The 16,434-nt window shown below is 42.0% G+C and overlaps 1 protein-coding gene across 7 annotated transcripts in view; it reads right to left on the reverse strand.

Moving 5' to 3' along the window:
• Positions 1-16,434, reverse strand: part of CLIP1 (CAP-Gly domain containing linker protein 1) — a 59,724-nt gene that overhangs the window by 21,126 nt on the left and 22,164 nt on the right. For 4 of the 7 annotated variants that reach the window (XR_008508678.1, XR_008508677.1, XR_008508679.1 and 1 more), the window contains exons 4-14: positions 15,251-15,375; positions 14,041-14,257; positions 10,601-10,798; positions 10,137-10,240; positions 9,555-9,615; positions 8,485-8,517; positions 5,006-5,110; positions 2,771-3,715; positions 1,511-1,627; positions 580-637; positions 264-347 (exon numbers count right to left, since the gene is read on the reverse strand). Coding sequence is in view for 1 of the 7 variants with exons in the window: in XM_036393126.2 (XP_036249019.1) it covers positions 264-347; positions 580-637; positions 1,511-1,627; positions 2,771-3,715; positions 5,006-5,110; positions 8,485-8,517; positions 9,555-9,615; positions 10,137-10,240; positions 10,601-10,798; positions 14,041-14,257; positions 15,251-15,375 (2,047 nt within the window). In the remaining 6 variants the exon portion in view is untranslated. The remainder of the gene's footprint in view (positions 1-263; positions 348-579; positions 638-1,510; positions 1,628-2,770; positions 3,716-5,005; positions 5,111-8,484; positions 8,518-9,554; positions 9,616-10,136; positions 10,241-10,600; positions 10,799-14,040; positions 14,258-15,250; positions 15,376-16,434) is intronic. The other 3 variants (XR_008508680.1, XR_008508682.1, XR_008508681.1) reach the window with 3 other exon arrangements.

Here is a 16,434-nt window from a genome sequence, read left to right on the forward strand (position 1 = left end):
AGTCACTCATCAGCTGCTCAGCACAGCAGCAGAAAATGAACAAGGAAGGGAGCACAGAGCTCCAGGGCAGGGCAGGCGCTGCCAGGGGCAGGGGCAGCCTTGGGGTCACTTCTCCCAGCAGGCAAGGTTTGCTTGAGGGCACAAATCCCCTGCACTGGCTCCACAGAGATCTAAAGGGATGGAAGGTACAGGAAAGCCTCCCACAGGCTCCAGAGCACCGAGCTGATGCCTTTCCAGAACATTCCACTTCATCCCTTCCTTACCAGTCAAACTAGACTTGAGCTGCTCCAGTTCTGAAGACATGAGTGCAAACTGCTCTTCTTTTTGGTTCAGCTTCTTCACCGTTTCTAGGCAAGTGAAATTTGGAAAACAAAGTTAGTAACTACTTGAATGCAGACAATTCTACCTACTTGCAAGGTATGTCACCCTTCAGAGAGGCTACAAATAATCCTGCCCTTTCCACAGCCCCTGAAACTGCTGGGACATCAGCTATGAGCTTCAAAGTGTTTAAAAAAGCCATTTTGTTGGCATTTCATTGCTGCAGCTTTTTAGTTCTCTGTTTATTTTAGCAGCACGTACCTTGCATAGCTTGTTGAACATTCTCTGCTTCATCAGCTGCATTAGTAAATTTTTCTTTCTGAAAAATTGATAAAGACTTAAGGTAAGGCTTGGTAGGAACAGAACAATTCAACCACTGAATTTGTATTTGGTATTTTTCATGTACAAATAGAACAATCTTCGTTCCTATCATAAACAGATCTCAAGTTTTTGAGTTACAGCTCAGCACAGATCTTCCCTTGCCTTGGCTGCAAGTCCCTCAACATTTCAAGCAACTTCTCCATCAGCTGCCAGATTCCAGGGTGGGAAACAAGAATTTGGGTTTTCTACCCCTGCTGCTCCCAGGCTGCACTGGGGACACCTGGGAGCCATCTCCTACCAGGCTTCTCCAGTTTTACCAGCAGGAATTGATGCCAGACAATGAAGAAAAGGGAGGATTTTCAGGAAGGCAAGTGAGGCTCTTCCACCAAGAATATTTACTATTGGCCATGGAAAGACCAAAATCCCACTGGTACTAATGGCAGTGTAGTTCCTCAGGGAAACCCCACCAAGAACACCCAAGTGTTTGGAAATGTATTTAAATGAGAAATGTCTTTTAAAACCATTTATAAGAAGCGTGTAGCAAGTATTAATTGGCACAACAGCTACAATAAAGGGCCATTAGTGTTCCTAAATTTAAACTGCTGCTGCTTTTGATTTGGTTTAATTTTATCTGCAATCCATAAATAGATGAGTTCTATTTAGACAAAACACCTGATAAAGCAGGACTGAGGTGAAATGCTCTTTTTATTCTGAGGAAGGTCCCATCAGCCATGAACCCTTCCCATTTTTTTCCTTGAGTAAAACACCTTTGGAAGGCTTTGCTCAGAGCTGATCCACAGACTTCCATGACACTCTCACCATGAAACCCAAAATCCAAAGAGTAAAGTCAAAATTTTGGGGTATTACTCACCAAAACTTGAAGTTCCTTTTCCAAAGAATCTTTAACTTGATTTACTGCACTCAAGTTTTTCTCAAAGTCAAGAAGCTTTTGCTCTTTGCCCTGCAGTTCTTTGGCCAGATTACTGGCCTAACAAAGGTGATGAAATGGAGTAAAATAAAATGAGAAACATGAAAGAAAAATTAGGAAAATTAAAAGGTGAATCTGAAAGAAATAACTGTAATATCAAAACACTCTAAGATGAAAAAGAAAAAAAAAAAAAAAGAAAAAACCATGATGGGTTAATTGAGTGAAGCTGATTTCCACTGATGACTGCATACATCACAGCACTAATTGCATCTTGGAATAGATTTGAAATCATTAAAATTTAGTTCTTCTGGCATTAATTGTGAATACATTATTTAATGACAGACATTTTTGGATACTATCACAATTTCAAAGCTTCAGCATTAGTTCAATCAGTGGTTTTGGTTCTTTATTGTTTTCATTCTTTGAACTGATTGATTTGTGCTTCAATTGGCTGATCAGATCAATACACACACACAGGGAGGGAATCTCTGTACCACACCCAGTGCAGAAATCCACTGTGGCCTCAAAAAAGAGTCAAAGGTAAAAATTTGGTATCTTGGAACCACCTGTGAAGAGTTTAGGGAAGCTTTTTCCAGTTATTTCCCCACTACTCTTGACTACCATCAGCTTTACAGAGGTTTCATCCAAACCCAAGGAAAATCCTGCACCAAGTTGCAGCCTGTGCCCCAAAGTGCTGGCAAACAGTGCCAAAAACATCCCTGCAGAGCCTTGGTCTAAAGAAAAGTTCTACCAGGATTTTCTGTGCCTTCTTTTATCTTAAAAGCCTCCCCCATCACCTTGTCAGAGGAGGGGAAAGGTAATGGAGGAAATGTTTCCCCACTGAGTCCCAAGTCCCCCTTGTCTATCCCCAAAGATTAAAGCCTTAGGGTGTGTGGACCCTTCTCCCAAACGAGCCAACAACTCTTCCATGACAGGAAGATTTCAGCACAGACATGCCCAAATCTGCAGCAAGGAAGTGCAGAAGGAATTTTTTTTTCCTTTTGCTGATTGGTGCAGGTGGAGCAGCAAAACCTGTTGAGACAGGACCCAGTTACTGCTCCCTCTAAACCTCTTCAGATGGTCCCAAGATACACATTCACTAAAACTCCTTTTTTCTGTGATGTATTTCTTATGGCAGATTAAAAGGGTACAAATGTAAAATAAAAGCAAAAGCAAATGAAAAGGATGGATGTTGATACAAACCTGGCTAATTCCATCACCCTTTTCAGTCTCTAAAGTCTGAATTTGTTTCTCAGCTGCCTCAAGCTGCTTGCTAAGTTTCTCGATTTCCAATTTACCTTCAGAATTGGCTTTCTCAAGTGCAGCAAGGTCCAAAAGCTTTTCTTCAGCAGCTTTGATCTGTGGTGTAAGACTATCAATAACTTTGGTTTGTTCATTGTACTTGGCTTGCAGTACCTCTAGCTCCTTTACCTTTATCTCAGCTTCCTGCAATTTGTTTAAAGTGTCTTCCATTTCTACTAGGTGCTGATCTTCCACACTTTCCAGTTTGGTCTTCAGGCTTTCCAGGTTTTGCTCTTTCTCCTCCGTGACTGCCACCAGTTTTGCTTTCAGGGACTCGATCTCTTTCAAGTGCTGAGATCTCTCATTTTCCTGCTTCAGTTTTAGATTTGCCATTTCATTCTCATAGTCTAATTTCATCTTCTCAATCTGAGTCTTTAACTCAGCGAATTCTGCTGTCTGAGCCCCAACACCTTTGCTGAAAGAAACTTTCAGCTCTTCCATTGCTTGCTGATGGGAGGCAATTGCAGATTCCAGCTTGGACTTCCACAGCTCAATCACGTCAGAATTCTCCTTGTTGGCGTGGTCAAGCTTGCTTTTCAGGGATTCGTTTTCCTTTGCCATTCTCTCATTTGAAGCTGAAAGGGACTTGATCTCTTTCTGCAAGGCTTCCTCACTCAGGCCAAACTTCTCTTTCAGCGAGTTCATCTCGTTCTGGTGTTCTTTGCCAGCTGCTGCCATTTTTTCTTGCAAAGAGCTGATTTCTTGTAGCAGGGAGAGAGAAGTGTCCACGTCGTCGATGTGTTTGCTGGAATCCAGCCTCCCTCGGAGCTCAGCCACCTCCTTCACCCTCAGTGCCAGGTCCCTCTCCAGCTCCATGATCCGGGACTTTTCTGACACTGTGGCCACCTATGATCAACAGCATTTTAAGAAAAGAAGAATTATAAAATACACATTTCATACAAAGACACTCAGGCCTTGCTGAAAAGCTTCCACTGAGCGTTGCAAATTGCTTCAGAAAGGGAAAAATGTCCACAGTTCATGTGACAAACATCTTTTATTGTCTATAAACAAAGAATTTGCTAAAATTCGTTCTTCTGGTAGTATCTAGAAATAATTTGCTAAAAAATTTCCAAGCCACCCTGATGGGTATTATCAATGATTAACAAAGTGTTCCTCAGAACCATTTCAAGGCAGACTGGAAAAGAATGGAGAACCTTGAGGTCTTTGTTGAAATAATTCCTTCCAAATTCATCTCACACCAGCTACAAGACTGTCAGAAATTGATAAACACATTTTGAACTGATAAATCCTGTGAAATCCCTTCTATATCTGCTTCTCTCTGAAAAAGTGTCCTGGCACTATCTGAGCTTTTCACTGACTGTTGGAGCAGTTTTTGCTACAGAAAAGCTCCCAGAATTAATTCTAGTTAGGAAGTTACTGCTTTGACCTCCTGGAAAAGATATTACTCACCCACAGCTGCCCTTTAAAAGTACTTATTACACATTAAAATGTTGGTTTTATATTCATCCTGGGTTTTTTATTCATCCTACCTGACCTTCAAGAAAATCCCCATGTGTGAGTATGAATATGTGTGTGTGTGTATATCTATTTCTCTTTAAGAATTGACATCTGCTGAACTTCTGACTTGGTACCAAGTATGTCAGTAATATTCTGACAGGCAGCAGTATTACTAATTACTGGGATAATCATTAAAAGATTATGTCATTGGTGGGAAAAAAGAGCTAAAAAGCCACTGCAAACTATGATTTAGCAAAGCAAATAGTGCAGCAGCTACTGAAGAGCTCAGAAACCAAGCCCAAATACTCAGTTTGTGTTAAAAGGACTGGCACGTCCAGTCTTAGTTCTTTTGGGTTTAATGAACTCTGCTAATTTTTAAAATGAGCTACTGAATGTGCCCTTCTGTCAGCTCATGATCCCATCCTGCTACTTTTGGATCCAAGGGTTACTTTGGCAGTGTGAAGACATCTTACCTGAGTTCTTGTACGAGTCACATGTCCAGGCACACACACACACCCCATGGAAGCTCAAAATTAATCCTAATTTTTTACAGTGTTGCAGCTCTGGCTACGGCAGGAGCAAGGACCTGTTCCAGCAGGTGTCACCCCCGGCACTGTGCCATCAGAAATCTTCCACAACACAGATCAGGCTCGTTATTCAAACAGGGAAAACCATTACCCTAGTGTCTTCTAACTCCCTCTGGAGTTTGTCAGCTTTGGTCTTTTCAAAGAGCAGGCTCTGTTCAAGCTCCTTAATGCGGGCATGCTCCAGTTTGGTCTGCGTCTGTTAGTGGAGAGGGAGAGGAAGAGAACACAACGGTGCCACCATCACATGCCAGCACAAGAGGAGGAGCCACATGCAGGCCGTGCTGCCAGAGCCTTCTAACAGGTGAGCAGAGAGGATGCAAGGGGGGGAAATGGACAGGAAAATGCTATGGATGAGGAGGATGGGCTGAAGGTGTGAATGGACGGGCGTGTAAAAATGAAATCAAATGTGTAAAATAAATAAATAAATAAATGAACAGCAAACGGAGAAATGGGAACAAAAAAAAGTTTCATGCAGCTGAGTAGAAGTTATTTATCAGTACATGAAGTTTTCAGCACAAATTAGAATAGTTATGTCAAAAATAGATATATGTGCATATATATCTCTTCCTGTTCTACCAGGATGGTAAATCCCTTTCCTTGTCATCCCACTACCTTTTCTTTTAATGCCTTTGGCTGATTTTATAAAAAAATTACTCATGAACAAGGGGACAAAAATTCTCCACTGAAGCTCATGTGACAAATCAAAACTTTAACTTTCTGTTTTTGATAGTAGCTGTCTCTAAGTCTCAGCCATAAAAATGCTTCTGGCCAAGAGCTGGGAACATGAAGGCTCCTCTGTCACTATGGTTTGAATTATCTGAACAGAAATAGAAAGAGAAGCGTTGTCTGTAACTCCAAAATCCTCCTCTTTTTCCCCCTCTTCTCCTCTTTCAGGAAGGAAGCAAGCAAGATTCCTCAAAACCAGATAAAAAAGTGAATCAGCCTGGTTGCTCTGCAGTTATGGATGTCTAAATATATTGAAGAATATGTGGAAGTAAGAAAAAAGAAAGATCTTTGGAATTCTAACAGGTTCCTAAAGAGGTGTAGGACACAGATGAGAACCCAAGTGAGCAGGTACCTCCTGCTTTTTGCTCACAAACGGAATTTTAGCAAGAACACAGAATCTTTGATATTCTGGCTTGATATTCAGATAGTCCCTGAGGCCTGCAAGAGAGCCTGAAGTTTGGGAGGTGCAGGGAAAGTCCAGCAGGTAATTCAAACCTGACCTGCACCTCTGAAGTAGGGAAGAGAGAAAAATGAAAGAGAAATATAAAGATGGGGATGAGCTCCTTATCTGCTTCTCCAAACACAGAATTCCTTGTGGCAGCAGCAAGTTCTTCCTTCCCAAAAGCACCCAGATATCCACGTTTCTGAACAGTTGAAAATAGTTGCCCATGTTTCTATGGAGTTCTTGATCCACAAACACTTGAAAGTTGCTCCTTAGGTCTGCTGATGTTTTCATTCTGCAGCAGATCTGTTTCTCTCTCAGTGGAAGATCCTCAGGGTGTGACAGGCAAAAATGCTCCAAGAACACAGATTATTGTTTTTCCTGCCCATAGCCTTTGAAAATGGATTTAAGTATTCTAAGGGAAATAATATTTAATAAGTGGCTACAATTCAGTTTTCTCTCTGACATAGGTCAGTATTAGTTTTGATCTACAGCCAAATTTTAATTAAGTCTGAAAAACAATCTGCTTTAAAAGATGGAAATTCAAACCTTACTTGCTCTAATTCACCAAGAGGATCTACTAAAGCCCAAGAAATCCCAAATCTCATGGTTACAGAATTCCCCCTGTGTGCCTTTGGAATATGCAACCTTATGGGTTTTTATGCTACATAAAACCCAAACTCTTTGATCCTTAATTTTATAGACAGTGCTTTCCTGCCTCAAAGATCAGACAGACCATCACTGATTACTTAAAACTTACTAGGTTTTTTGAAATCCCATCTCTTATACACTATAAAGGCAAGTAAGTTAAAATCCTGCCAAAATGGAAATAAAAGATTAAAAAGAATACTCCAAAGATCTTTGTTTGACACCTTTTTCCCAATTTAGAGATGAGAGATTATCCTTTAATCAAATCTGATCTCCAAGGGACAGATTCCAGATTTACTGAGGTAAAAATCACTGCAAAATTTTGAACTGCTCAAATTTCTCTCCTGATGATGTGGAAAGAAATTCTTACTGATTATGGTTCTCTTTGAGGAAACTCAGAACTGAGAAGAGAGAGTACCCCAAAAAGAAGAAAATAATTTGATTGCAAACCTTAACTTGGATGGAAAAGAAAAGCAGGAAAGAAAAGAACAGACAACAAAGCCAAAGGAATCATCTTCCCCTTCTCCAGAGCTCCACAATCAGGGAGGTGATGTGGAAATGGGATTCTGACTCTGCCTTCAACCTCCCAGAACTCCACCCAAACTTGGAGGCTGCACATCAGCCTTTTGCAGCACCTCTGTGCTCTGGCTATTCCTTCACTCCAGAACAAACCTCCCTGTGACATTCTCCATCCAGCTGGGAAATTGTGCTGAGGCCACAATTCCTGACAATCAGCTCTAGGGAGGGGCAGGGCAGCCCCCGGTCCCCTCGTGCTGGGACACAACCACAGGACACCACCAGGGTCAGCCTGGAAAGTCTCCCCTGGGGAGTGAAAATGCCCATTTTTAATGGAAACATCAGAACAGGGAAGTCAGGAGAACAGATGGGATCAAAGAAGGAGCACACAAAACCAGAGAAAGGAAGGGCACATGCAGATTTATTTCTAACAAAGCATCAGCCTGATGGGGAGACTGGAGGAGAAACAGATCCCTGGGGATCTCTGCAAAGGAACCCCTGAGGATGCACAGCAGGATCCAGTTCTAGTCTTGAGAACTCCCTGTCTTGGCTGGGGATGCCGCAGAAGAGGCAGCCTGAGATAAATTTACCTTTAAAATTCCACTATTCTGAGCTGGGGAAGCAAGAGGGCTCCTCAAACGTCTCACATGGCCATTTCTGTTATCAAGTAACACATTGCTCCTACAGAATTTGAAGAGGAGCCACATAAGGATACAGTAAAATCAGACAGCTTTGTAAAGTAATTGTTCAGATGGTTTTAATCATCTCTCCCCTTAGCATTTCATATGGAAAAAGGAAACAAATCTGGGAAGATGAAGAACAGACAGATTTTTTTCCCTCAGAAAAATTGTCATCTATTGAACGGCAGCAGGATCTCATAGGAGAGCAGGCAGGATTTTGTGAAGAAAACAGCTAAAATCCCACATTTAAATTAAGGCCACTGCAGGATGCTGGTCATGTTCTGCAAGCTCCTGGACTCTGCAGGGAGCTGCAAAGGCTGTGACCCTAAAGGACTCTAAAGGCACACTGGCCCTGGCTGCAGTCAATGGCATTGCCACGTTTGCTCACTACACACATTCTTCCCAAGAAATGTTGGAACTGCTCTGAAAGCAACATGCACACAAATACCAGAGTCAATGTCTCAATAACAGATTATGCAGTTAGTGAATCAGTAGAAGCATTTTCTGCACACAATCTGTTAACATGGGATGTCTCTGCACATTGAAGTGCCCTCTTACATTTTCTGGGTCTTCCGAAATCTGCCTCTTTCGCTATCAGTAAAATTAAAAAAACAAACAAACAAAAATGTTTCACCTGCAGACTCAGCACTACCATTCCAACACAAACAACAGGAGATATTCCATCAGCTTGAATTCAGTTTAAACCCCCAAGTTAAGCAGCTTGACAAACCAGAGTCTTTAGGATGGTTTGCCATGACCATCGATTGATTTAACAGAAAATAAAAAACTAAAATATTTCCATGGACTAAACAATAAAAGGAGCATTCTATGAAGAGTCTAGATAGGTCTTAAAATGAATGGAAGACTAAAATAAAAGAAATGTTATGTGAAATGAGTATTTTCCATAAGGCTAGCACTTCAATCACAAATGCTTTGTAGCAACACAGTTAACTAAGTTTGTACTTTATGCTTCTGATTAGACAATAGAGTAGAGCAACTAAAATTATCTTGCTTATTAATTGGAATTTTGGGATAAAAATTTGGCAGTGCTCAAATACCTGAAAGCAATCCTTCCCTAAATATTTTCTATTCTGATTGTGCAATAACACAATGTGCTGCAGCCCAACATTACAATTCTATAACCAATAGATAAAAGTTACACACATGAATTGCTATTTAGATTTTATGTGCAAACTCTCCATTAATCAACCTTCTCCAAGGGAGGCACAGGAATTACTCAAGAAATGGATCAAACAGGACAAGTCTTCAATATTCATTTTCAAAAGCATAAATATTAACTTGCAATTTTGTAACTGCAAAACAATTTTAGTTTTGGTTAAACTTCTTAGTGGTCACTTTTAACAGCAAAAGGTAGAGTTTTCTAGGAATTAATTTAATTTCTCTAAGTATTACAGCCTTTCTATAGGCTCTACTACAGCCTTTCCATGGCACAGCCCTTGCTGAAGTGTGCAACTGAATTTGGGGTGCAATCCTGCAATTTTGGGACAATTGGCTTACTAAAGGAACTGCAGAAATGGGTATCATTTTCATGTGGCTGGACCAGGATTGTATCTTTTAATGATTCCTGCCCTCCTGGATATCCTTTTACAAAGCTGGAGATATTTTACCTCTAGGTCTCCTTTGGTAATGGATTCTTCTTCCACACGGAACTGAAGGTCTTCAACTTTCCTGTGGAGACAACTCATTAAAATGCAGGTAATTTTGGAAGCAAATGCTTTCAAGCTCACTTTTCAGTGGAAATCAGAATGACAGTGACAACATTCCCACTGTAGCAGCAAACTGCCAGGAACATTAAGGAGAAATATCTCCCAGGAAGCATCAGAGGGAGGGAAATTTCTGTCCCTAAAACACTACCAGTGCCAAAGCCAGGCATCACTGCTCCTGCAGCTCTTAAGAGGGCATTTTGTATTAAAACCCTTTAAATCCTCATTGATTCTCTCCTTTTGTCACCCTTCTGGATGATCTGAGGTGACCTAAGTTTGATCTCACATTCTATATATTCTACCATTCATGAAGGAAACTGTCAGAAATTCAGGACACATCCAAGGCATCCACAGGACTTCAAGATGTGACAATTGCATCGAAACTCCAGCACTGAGAAACGTGTCTGGGTCAGGATGAACAGCAAGATGCACAAGGGGAGCACAATAAGAACATTAATTACACTCATGAGGACAGTTTGGGGTTACCTTTTCTCTTCCTCAAGCTGATTGAGGAGCTCCACTTTCTCCCTGTCAGCTGCCTCCACCATAGCTCGGAGCTGGTCCATTTTTGCCTCCATCTCCAGCACGTGCTAATCAGGAAGAGGAACAAAACCAAACTTTACTAAGCTGGGAAATACAGGAATTTTTTCCAAGTTATGTACCTGTACCTCAGTAACCAGGATTTGGTGAAGTGATGGGCCAAGTGACAGGAATGTTATCAAATATTGACATGAGCAAAGACTGCAGTGAAGTCCAACAAAAACGAGTTAAATCCAGCAGATCTGCTATCTCATAAACCAAAGATCCCACAAGGGAGATCTCACAGGTATGGATTATTTTACTTTTAGCACACCACCTCTTACTCCCAGCCCTTTTCAGTAAGAAAAGCCCATTTTGGAGGTTAAGTCCATTGTGTTAACTCTGTTCCAGAGGAACAAAAACTCCCTCACCCGGTCGTGCCCATCGCGAACCAGAGCCAATTCCTGCTCGATCTCCCCGACGTGGCTCGTTGCTTTTGCAACTTCTGCCCTCTCCAGGTCCCTTTCTGCCAGGAGCTGCTCAATGTGCTGCTGCTTCTCCTTCAGGGCCTCCTGGAGCGCTGTGGTGCCCGAAATTTTTCTTGCATAGCGGGAAGAGGTTTCTGTCAACTTCACAAAATAAATGAGTTAAAAATCATTCTGCGCCAAGAGAAAGGAAACAGGGGTGTAGTGGGCACCTCCAGATCCACAAACACAGGGTTAGTAGAGCAAATGCTTTCTGTGACCTACTGCACCTTCTCCTTTTACACTTAAATGACCTCATTTTCCAGAATTCAACAGTGGCCACCACGTGTGGTCAGAGCCCTGTAAGGAGGAGCAGCCAGAAGAAGAGGCAGGAGGGATGAAGTGAAAATAAAAGGCCTCAGTGGAAGGTGTAGACTCACACAAAGGCTGGCTCAGGATCCTCCTAAGCATCTTTTTGCATCAAAAAAAAGAAAGGCAGCTTTCTAGCAAGCCAAAACCATCATGTCACTGTTTAACAGGTCATTATCTTGGGTCACCAGCAGCAGTCCAACACTTCCAAATGCTCCATGAAAAGCTTTGGGAACTCCCACCAGCATCTGGCACCTCTACCATGGCAAAAGCAGCCAGGATAAAGAGCAGTTACCTTGACCTAAGCCAGCCCTACAGCTAAAACCTTGTGAAGAACAACAGCTGGTATATAAAATAAAATATATGTTTCTATCACTTGGAATTAAATTACTTCTGGGAAAAGGATCTGGAATATTAAGTTTCAAGAATGCAGATTAAAATCAATCAGGAGAATTGCAGCTAAAATGAAACCAGGTTTTCCTTGACCTTGCCTCACTGAATGGAATCAGTACAAGAGAAAATTCATTATGGCCCTACCAGCTACACCCTCATGAGTTCCTGAGCTAGAAGGGAAAGCAAATAACCTGAAATTACAAAGTAAAGTGAGCAATAGTTGTGAAAAAGGCAAAAATTTAGCAAAAAACCCCCAAGTGCTGTTCATAAAACCTGACTTTAACAGCTGAGAAATTTGCTTAAGTATTAAATGAGAATGACAGCTCAGTAATTTTTTTTAAAAACCCAAATGATGAAGATTTTCTGCTGTATCCTTTAGCTCTGCCTAATCACCCCAAATCAGGAGCACGATGAGAACATTGAATAGCTGCCACAGGCAGCCTGGAGAGCTGGCACTGCCCACAGCCCCAGCTGAGAGCACAGCAGGGATTTTTCTGCTGCCAGCACAGCCACCTCCCCTGCCCTGCTGCCCAATCCCTGCCCCAGCTCCTGCCAGCCTGGATCCCAGCCTGCACACTCTGCAATCCCCTGCTGCCGCCCTTCCAGGGCCAGACAGAACAAACCACCTTCCCTCTGATGCTTTCTTGGTTGTTTCAGACCCTCCCAGTTTCCAGAAAATATCCAATTTTAGAGTGTATTGCCTTCTAGCAGTTTGAGGTGTTCAAATCACCCTTCACTTCCAACTGCAAAACAAATCCAAAACTCTTGAGAGAAATATCAGCTTCCTTCAGACTTGGAAATAAACACCAATTGCATCAGACAGCCTCTTAAATCATTGGATCTTCTACTCTGACAGCTGCTTTTATTACAGAGGAAAAAGAAAGTAGAAACAGGCCTGAACAACTGAGCAGTCAATGTAGGAGTCCAGAAATCTCCAGAAAAGTTTTAGGTTTTGTAGAAACTGAAGCAGGAAAAGTCTGCTGGGTCAAAACTGATTACAGGAAATCTCGTTTCCCCAGCAGCTTAACTTTTAAAGAAAAAGTCTCCGAATTATTTGTACAATCCTTTTAACTTGGATGGCCACCAAATGCTCACACTGCCTGAGAAAGCTGGAATTTTAATTCCAGATATAATGGATTACAGCAGCTTTGTATTTTATGACCCAAATCATGCAAAATCCCTGGGACACAACAAAATAAGCAAACAGATTTTAGACACTCACAAGGTGTAACCTGGGGGATCACAGCACAGGGAATAAAGCACTTGGTTCCACGTGTTAGTGCTTTGATCCCAAACTAGAGGGCACTCTGCAGCTGCAAGTGCAACTTCCAGAATGGATTAAGTGATGGAGTCCCAGTGTTTGTGCCAAATAAAAATCCTTTTTGTGGCCAGGTATTAACCCCGGTGCCCTGACCGACTGCTGACCTCTGTTAATCTGCTTCAGTCCTGCAGGAGCAGGGGCAGTCACCTCTCTGGGCACCTGCTGGTCACTGGGACAGTGGGACAGGGAACCTGCTCCACATCACTGGGACTCACTCCTTCCTAATTAGATCTATCTAATGTGGTTTAAAAAAAAGAAAGGAAAAAGCTAGAGCGACTGTGGAAAAATCCAATTATTTCTATGTTTTCAATTACCATAAAAGAGACTTCTCAAAATTCAGCCTTCCCAGATTTCCATTTTACTGCTGCAACCCAAGATTAGGACATTTATGTAACAGAGCAACTTCAAAAGAATCCATAGTAAGTGTATTAGGTGGAATTAGTACTGTGTTAGATTTCACCTGAGCCACTGCACTTGGCAACACTCAGCCTTTATGAATTCACAGGATTAAAGCCAAATCTAAAAGAAAAGAAAGAGGCTTCTTGTCAGCAGAGACTTGGAAATTGCTCCTGCTGCATTTCTCAGCTGACTCATCTCTTGAACAGCAAAAGGAAATTTGGAACATTTTAGCCAACGTGAAGCTTCCTGCTTAAACAAACCGAGTGTGACATCTGGAAGCTTCAGAAAATGAATCAAATGCAGATTGCTGTCACAGACACATTTTATGAAAATCCTTTCCTTAGGAATTTTTCCTCCTGAGAAGCTGAGAGGCCTCAGGAACAAAATGTGAACAATGGTTATCTGCTGCTGTGGAATGCAACAGGAGAATCTGGGATTGGCCCATGTGGTTGTTTCTCATTCATGGCCAATCACAGCCCAGCTGGCTGGACTGTCTCGGTCAGTCACAAGCCTTTGTTATCATTCCTTCTTTTTCTGTTCTTAGCTAGCCTTCTGATTAAATCCTTTCTTCTATTCTTTTAGTATAGTTTTAATATAATATAGATCATAAAATAATAAATCAGCCTTCTGAAACATGGAGTCAACATTCTCCTCTCTGCGAGCCCTGACACCATCACAGACTGCAGCCAGAGAAATCAGTTGGCATCCTAAGCCCCTTTCTTATTGCAATCACTCTGTTAGCTTGAATTAAATATTCAACTATTCAGCTGCTCTCCAGGGCTAGCTAAGATTTCCTTCCTTCGTGCATGCTTTCAATGAGGAGGAGGAGGAGGAGCACCACGAACCCCGCAGGAGCGGCTCTGCCGGGCTGGGCGGCTCCGGGGCTGGGCAGGAGGGGGAGCATGCGAAGGGAAAATCAGCTTACGAGTCCTGTGCGGCTGGGCTTGCTGCTTACGGAGGAGGCCACGGAGCTGAGCGAGCTCAGGGAGGAGGCGCTGGGGCTGCGCTTCAGGGCCGTGGGCGTGGGCAGCACCTTGCGCACGGCGGGCTTGGCCTTGGCCGGGGTGGTGGAGGGGAAGCCGATCTTGGTCACCTTGTGCACCGGGGCAAAGAGCCCGTACTTGGGCTGGCACTGGAAATACCTTCCAAGGGCAAAGCAAGCACAGCAGAGAGGGAATTAATTTCTTTTCTGGGTTCGTGGAGAGTTCTGGATCAGGAGTAGGAAAGTGTTAAAGGCATTGGAGTGCAATTCTGTTTAACACCCGTTTGGGAAAGGGGCTTTGAGAGTCTCAAACAGCATGATCACACCAGACTTCAGAAATTCAGAGTAAACACTACAGCTCTAGTGCCTAAAAAATTCCATTCAGATGCAGTTTTATATCCACAGCTTTCCCCTTCATCACATTCCTCTGAGCTGCCAACAGATGTGATGGCTCAGGGTTAAAAATAGAAATCAGCTTTTAATTAAATCAAGTAGTTTTATATTTTATTACATACATACCATTTATGTATATTTGATGATACAGAACATATATCTTTGGTTAAATATAGACAAAAGCCACTTATAATTTTAAGCTGTGATCACCTATGTTAAGGTGAGACAATCTTTGTAAAACCTCTTTTTAATGAGGTAAAAGACTATTCCTTATGGCGAATGAGAAAGTTAAATTGTGATATGAATTAATGCCTTCTCATTGTGACTTATTGGAGGGAGCAGCTCCACTGCTCCCTTCTCTACCAGGAGGCATCTGTGGGAACAGCAACTTCCAGCTCCTGGGATGCTCTAGGATTTTCCTTAAGCACAACTACTGGATATCCAGAGGTTTTCTTAACTGAGCATTCCTTCCAAGCTGAGAAATCAAACAGGCATTTAAAAGAAGGAAATTGTGGTTTCCATTACCAGTCTATGAATAAAACTCACATGGGAGGAGAGCTCAGCTCATCCCACGAATGTGAGAGAAGTGTTGGCATCAGGGAATTGAAACCACTGCACACCAACCCTCCCCAGCAGCAGACAAGGCAGCTTTAGAGCCTCCCTCCCTCCCTCCCCTGACTGGAAATTTCATGGAAGATACAAAAACCCAAAAGAGAACACAGAGAAGAATCTCATAAAGTAACTCTGGGGATGCACCAACCTCGTGCCAGCCACTGCTCCATCGTTCTTTCCCAGGGGCTCATCCAGCTCCACCCCACACCATTCTCCTTTTGCAAAGTCAGTTTCTCCCAGAAAACGCACGACTCCAGCCTTGGTTCCTCCAACCTAAAGCAGTGACAAACACACCTGCATTTAATGCTTTTCCAAATAAAACAGCAAATCCAGTGCAAAGCTTGTGGTACAACCATGTTCACAAAGCACAGGAATGACAGAACCAGTTCTTATTTCAAGCTGTATAATTTTTTGTTTATGAGTTTGTATTAATGTTGAACAAATACTGATCTTCACAACAGAAAATATATTTAACAAGACGTATATTTAACAAAAAATACATTTAACAGTCTAACCAATGTTCTGAATGCAATAGGTTTGTGCTAGAGTTTCACATGAATTTCTACAGCAGATTAGGATTTCTAAGGTCTGTTTGCTTCTTATTCTAATTCTGTGAGGAAAAATAAAAGAAATTAAATGAGAAAAAATTCCTTTCATATTTTCTCTAAGGAATAATTCAGATAAACGACAGTACAGCCCTCTTGTATTTAAAATAACTGCTATAAAGCATGATGCAGAGCACTTGGCAGCCCTGTAGATATAACCAGGGGAGAGAAGAATCATTTTATCTTTTCTTCACTTTCAAGAATAAAAAAATCCAACCCAAACACTCCTAAATGAAAGCCTAGAAAGCAGTGGCTTTCAAACTTATCATATGAAATATTTACAGCCATTGCAATTACTGGCAATGTCTGTGAGCTACAGCCTTTGCCAATACCCAGGGGATGGAAGAATTAAATTAAGGGAAGAAGGAAAAGGTGTTGTGTGGCTGACACTTGCCAGGAAGAGCCACAGGATTCCTGCAGTTCAGGAAGACAAATGTTGTGCCCTAAATTTGTGCAATCTGTTCAGCCTGCACCCAGCATTGTGAGAACAGGGACATGGAGTTGGGAACCTCTTCAAGAGATTCACAGAATTCCACATGGAAAATGCACCAATGGTTTGAAAATGTCCACCTGTGTTTCCCAGCACACCTTGTACAACCAGGGATATTGTGAGGCAGAGAGCTTGGCTGAAACCTCCTGTTAAAGACTGTGCTTCTCCTTTTGATAAACTAAAAAGCAAATTAGTATTTCATATAATTTTTACAGCAGACATTCTGTTTCTTGGGGG

The sequence above is a fragment of the Molothrus ater genome, chromosome 18 (genome assembly GCF_012460135.2).
Source record: "Molothrus ater isolate BHLD 08-10-18 breed brown headed cowbird chromosome 18, BPBGC_Mater_1.1, whole genome shotgun sequence".
Lineage (NCBI taxonomy): Eukaryota > Metazoa > Chordata > Aves > Passeriformes > Icteridae > Molothrus > Molothrus ater.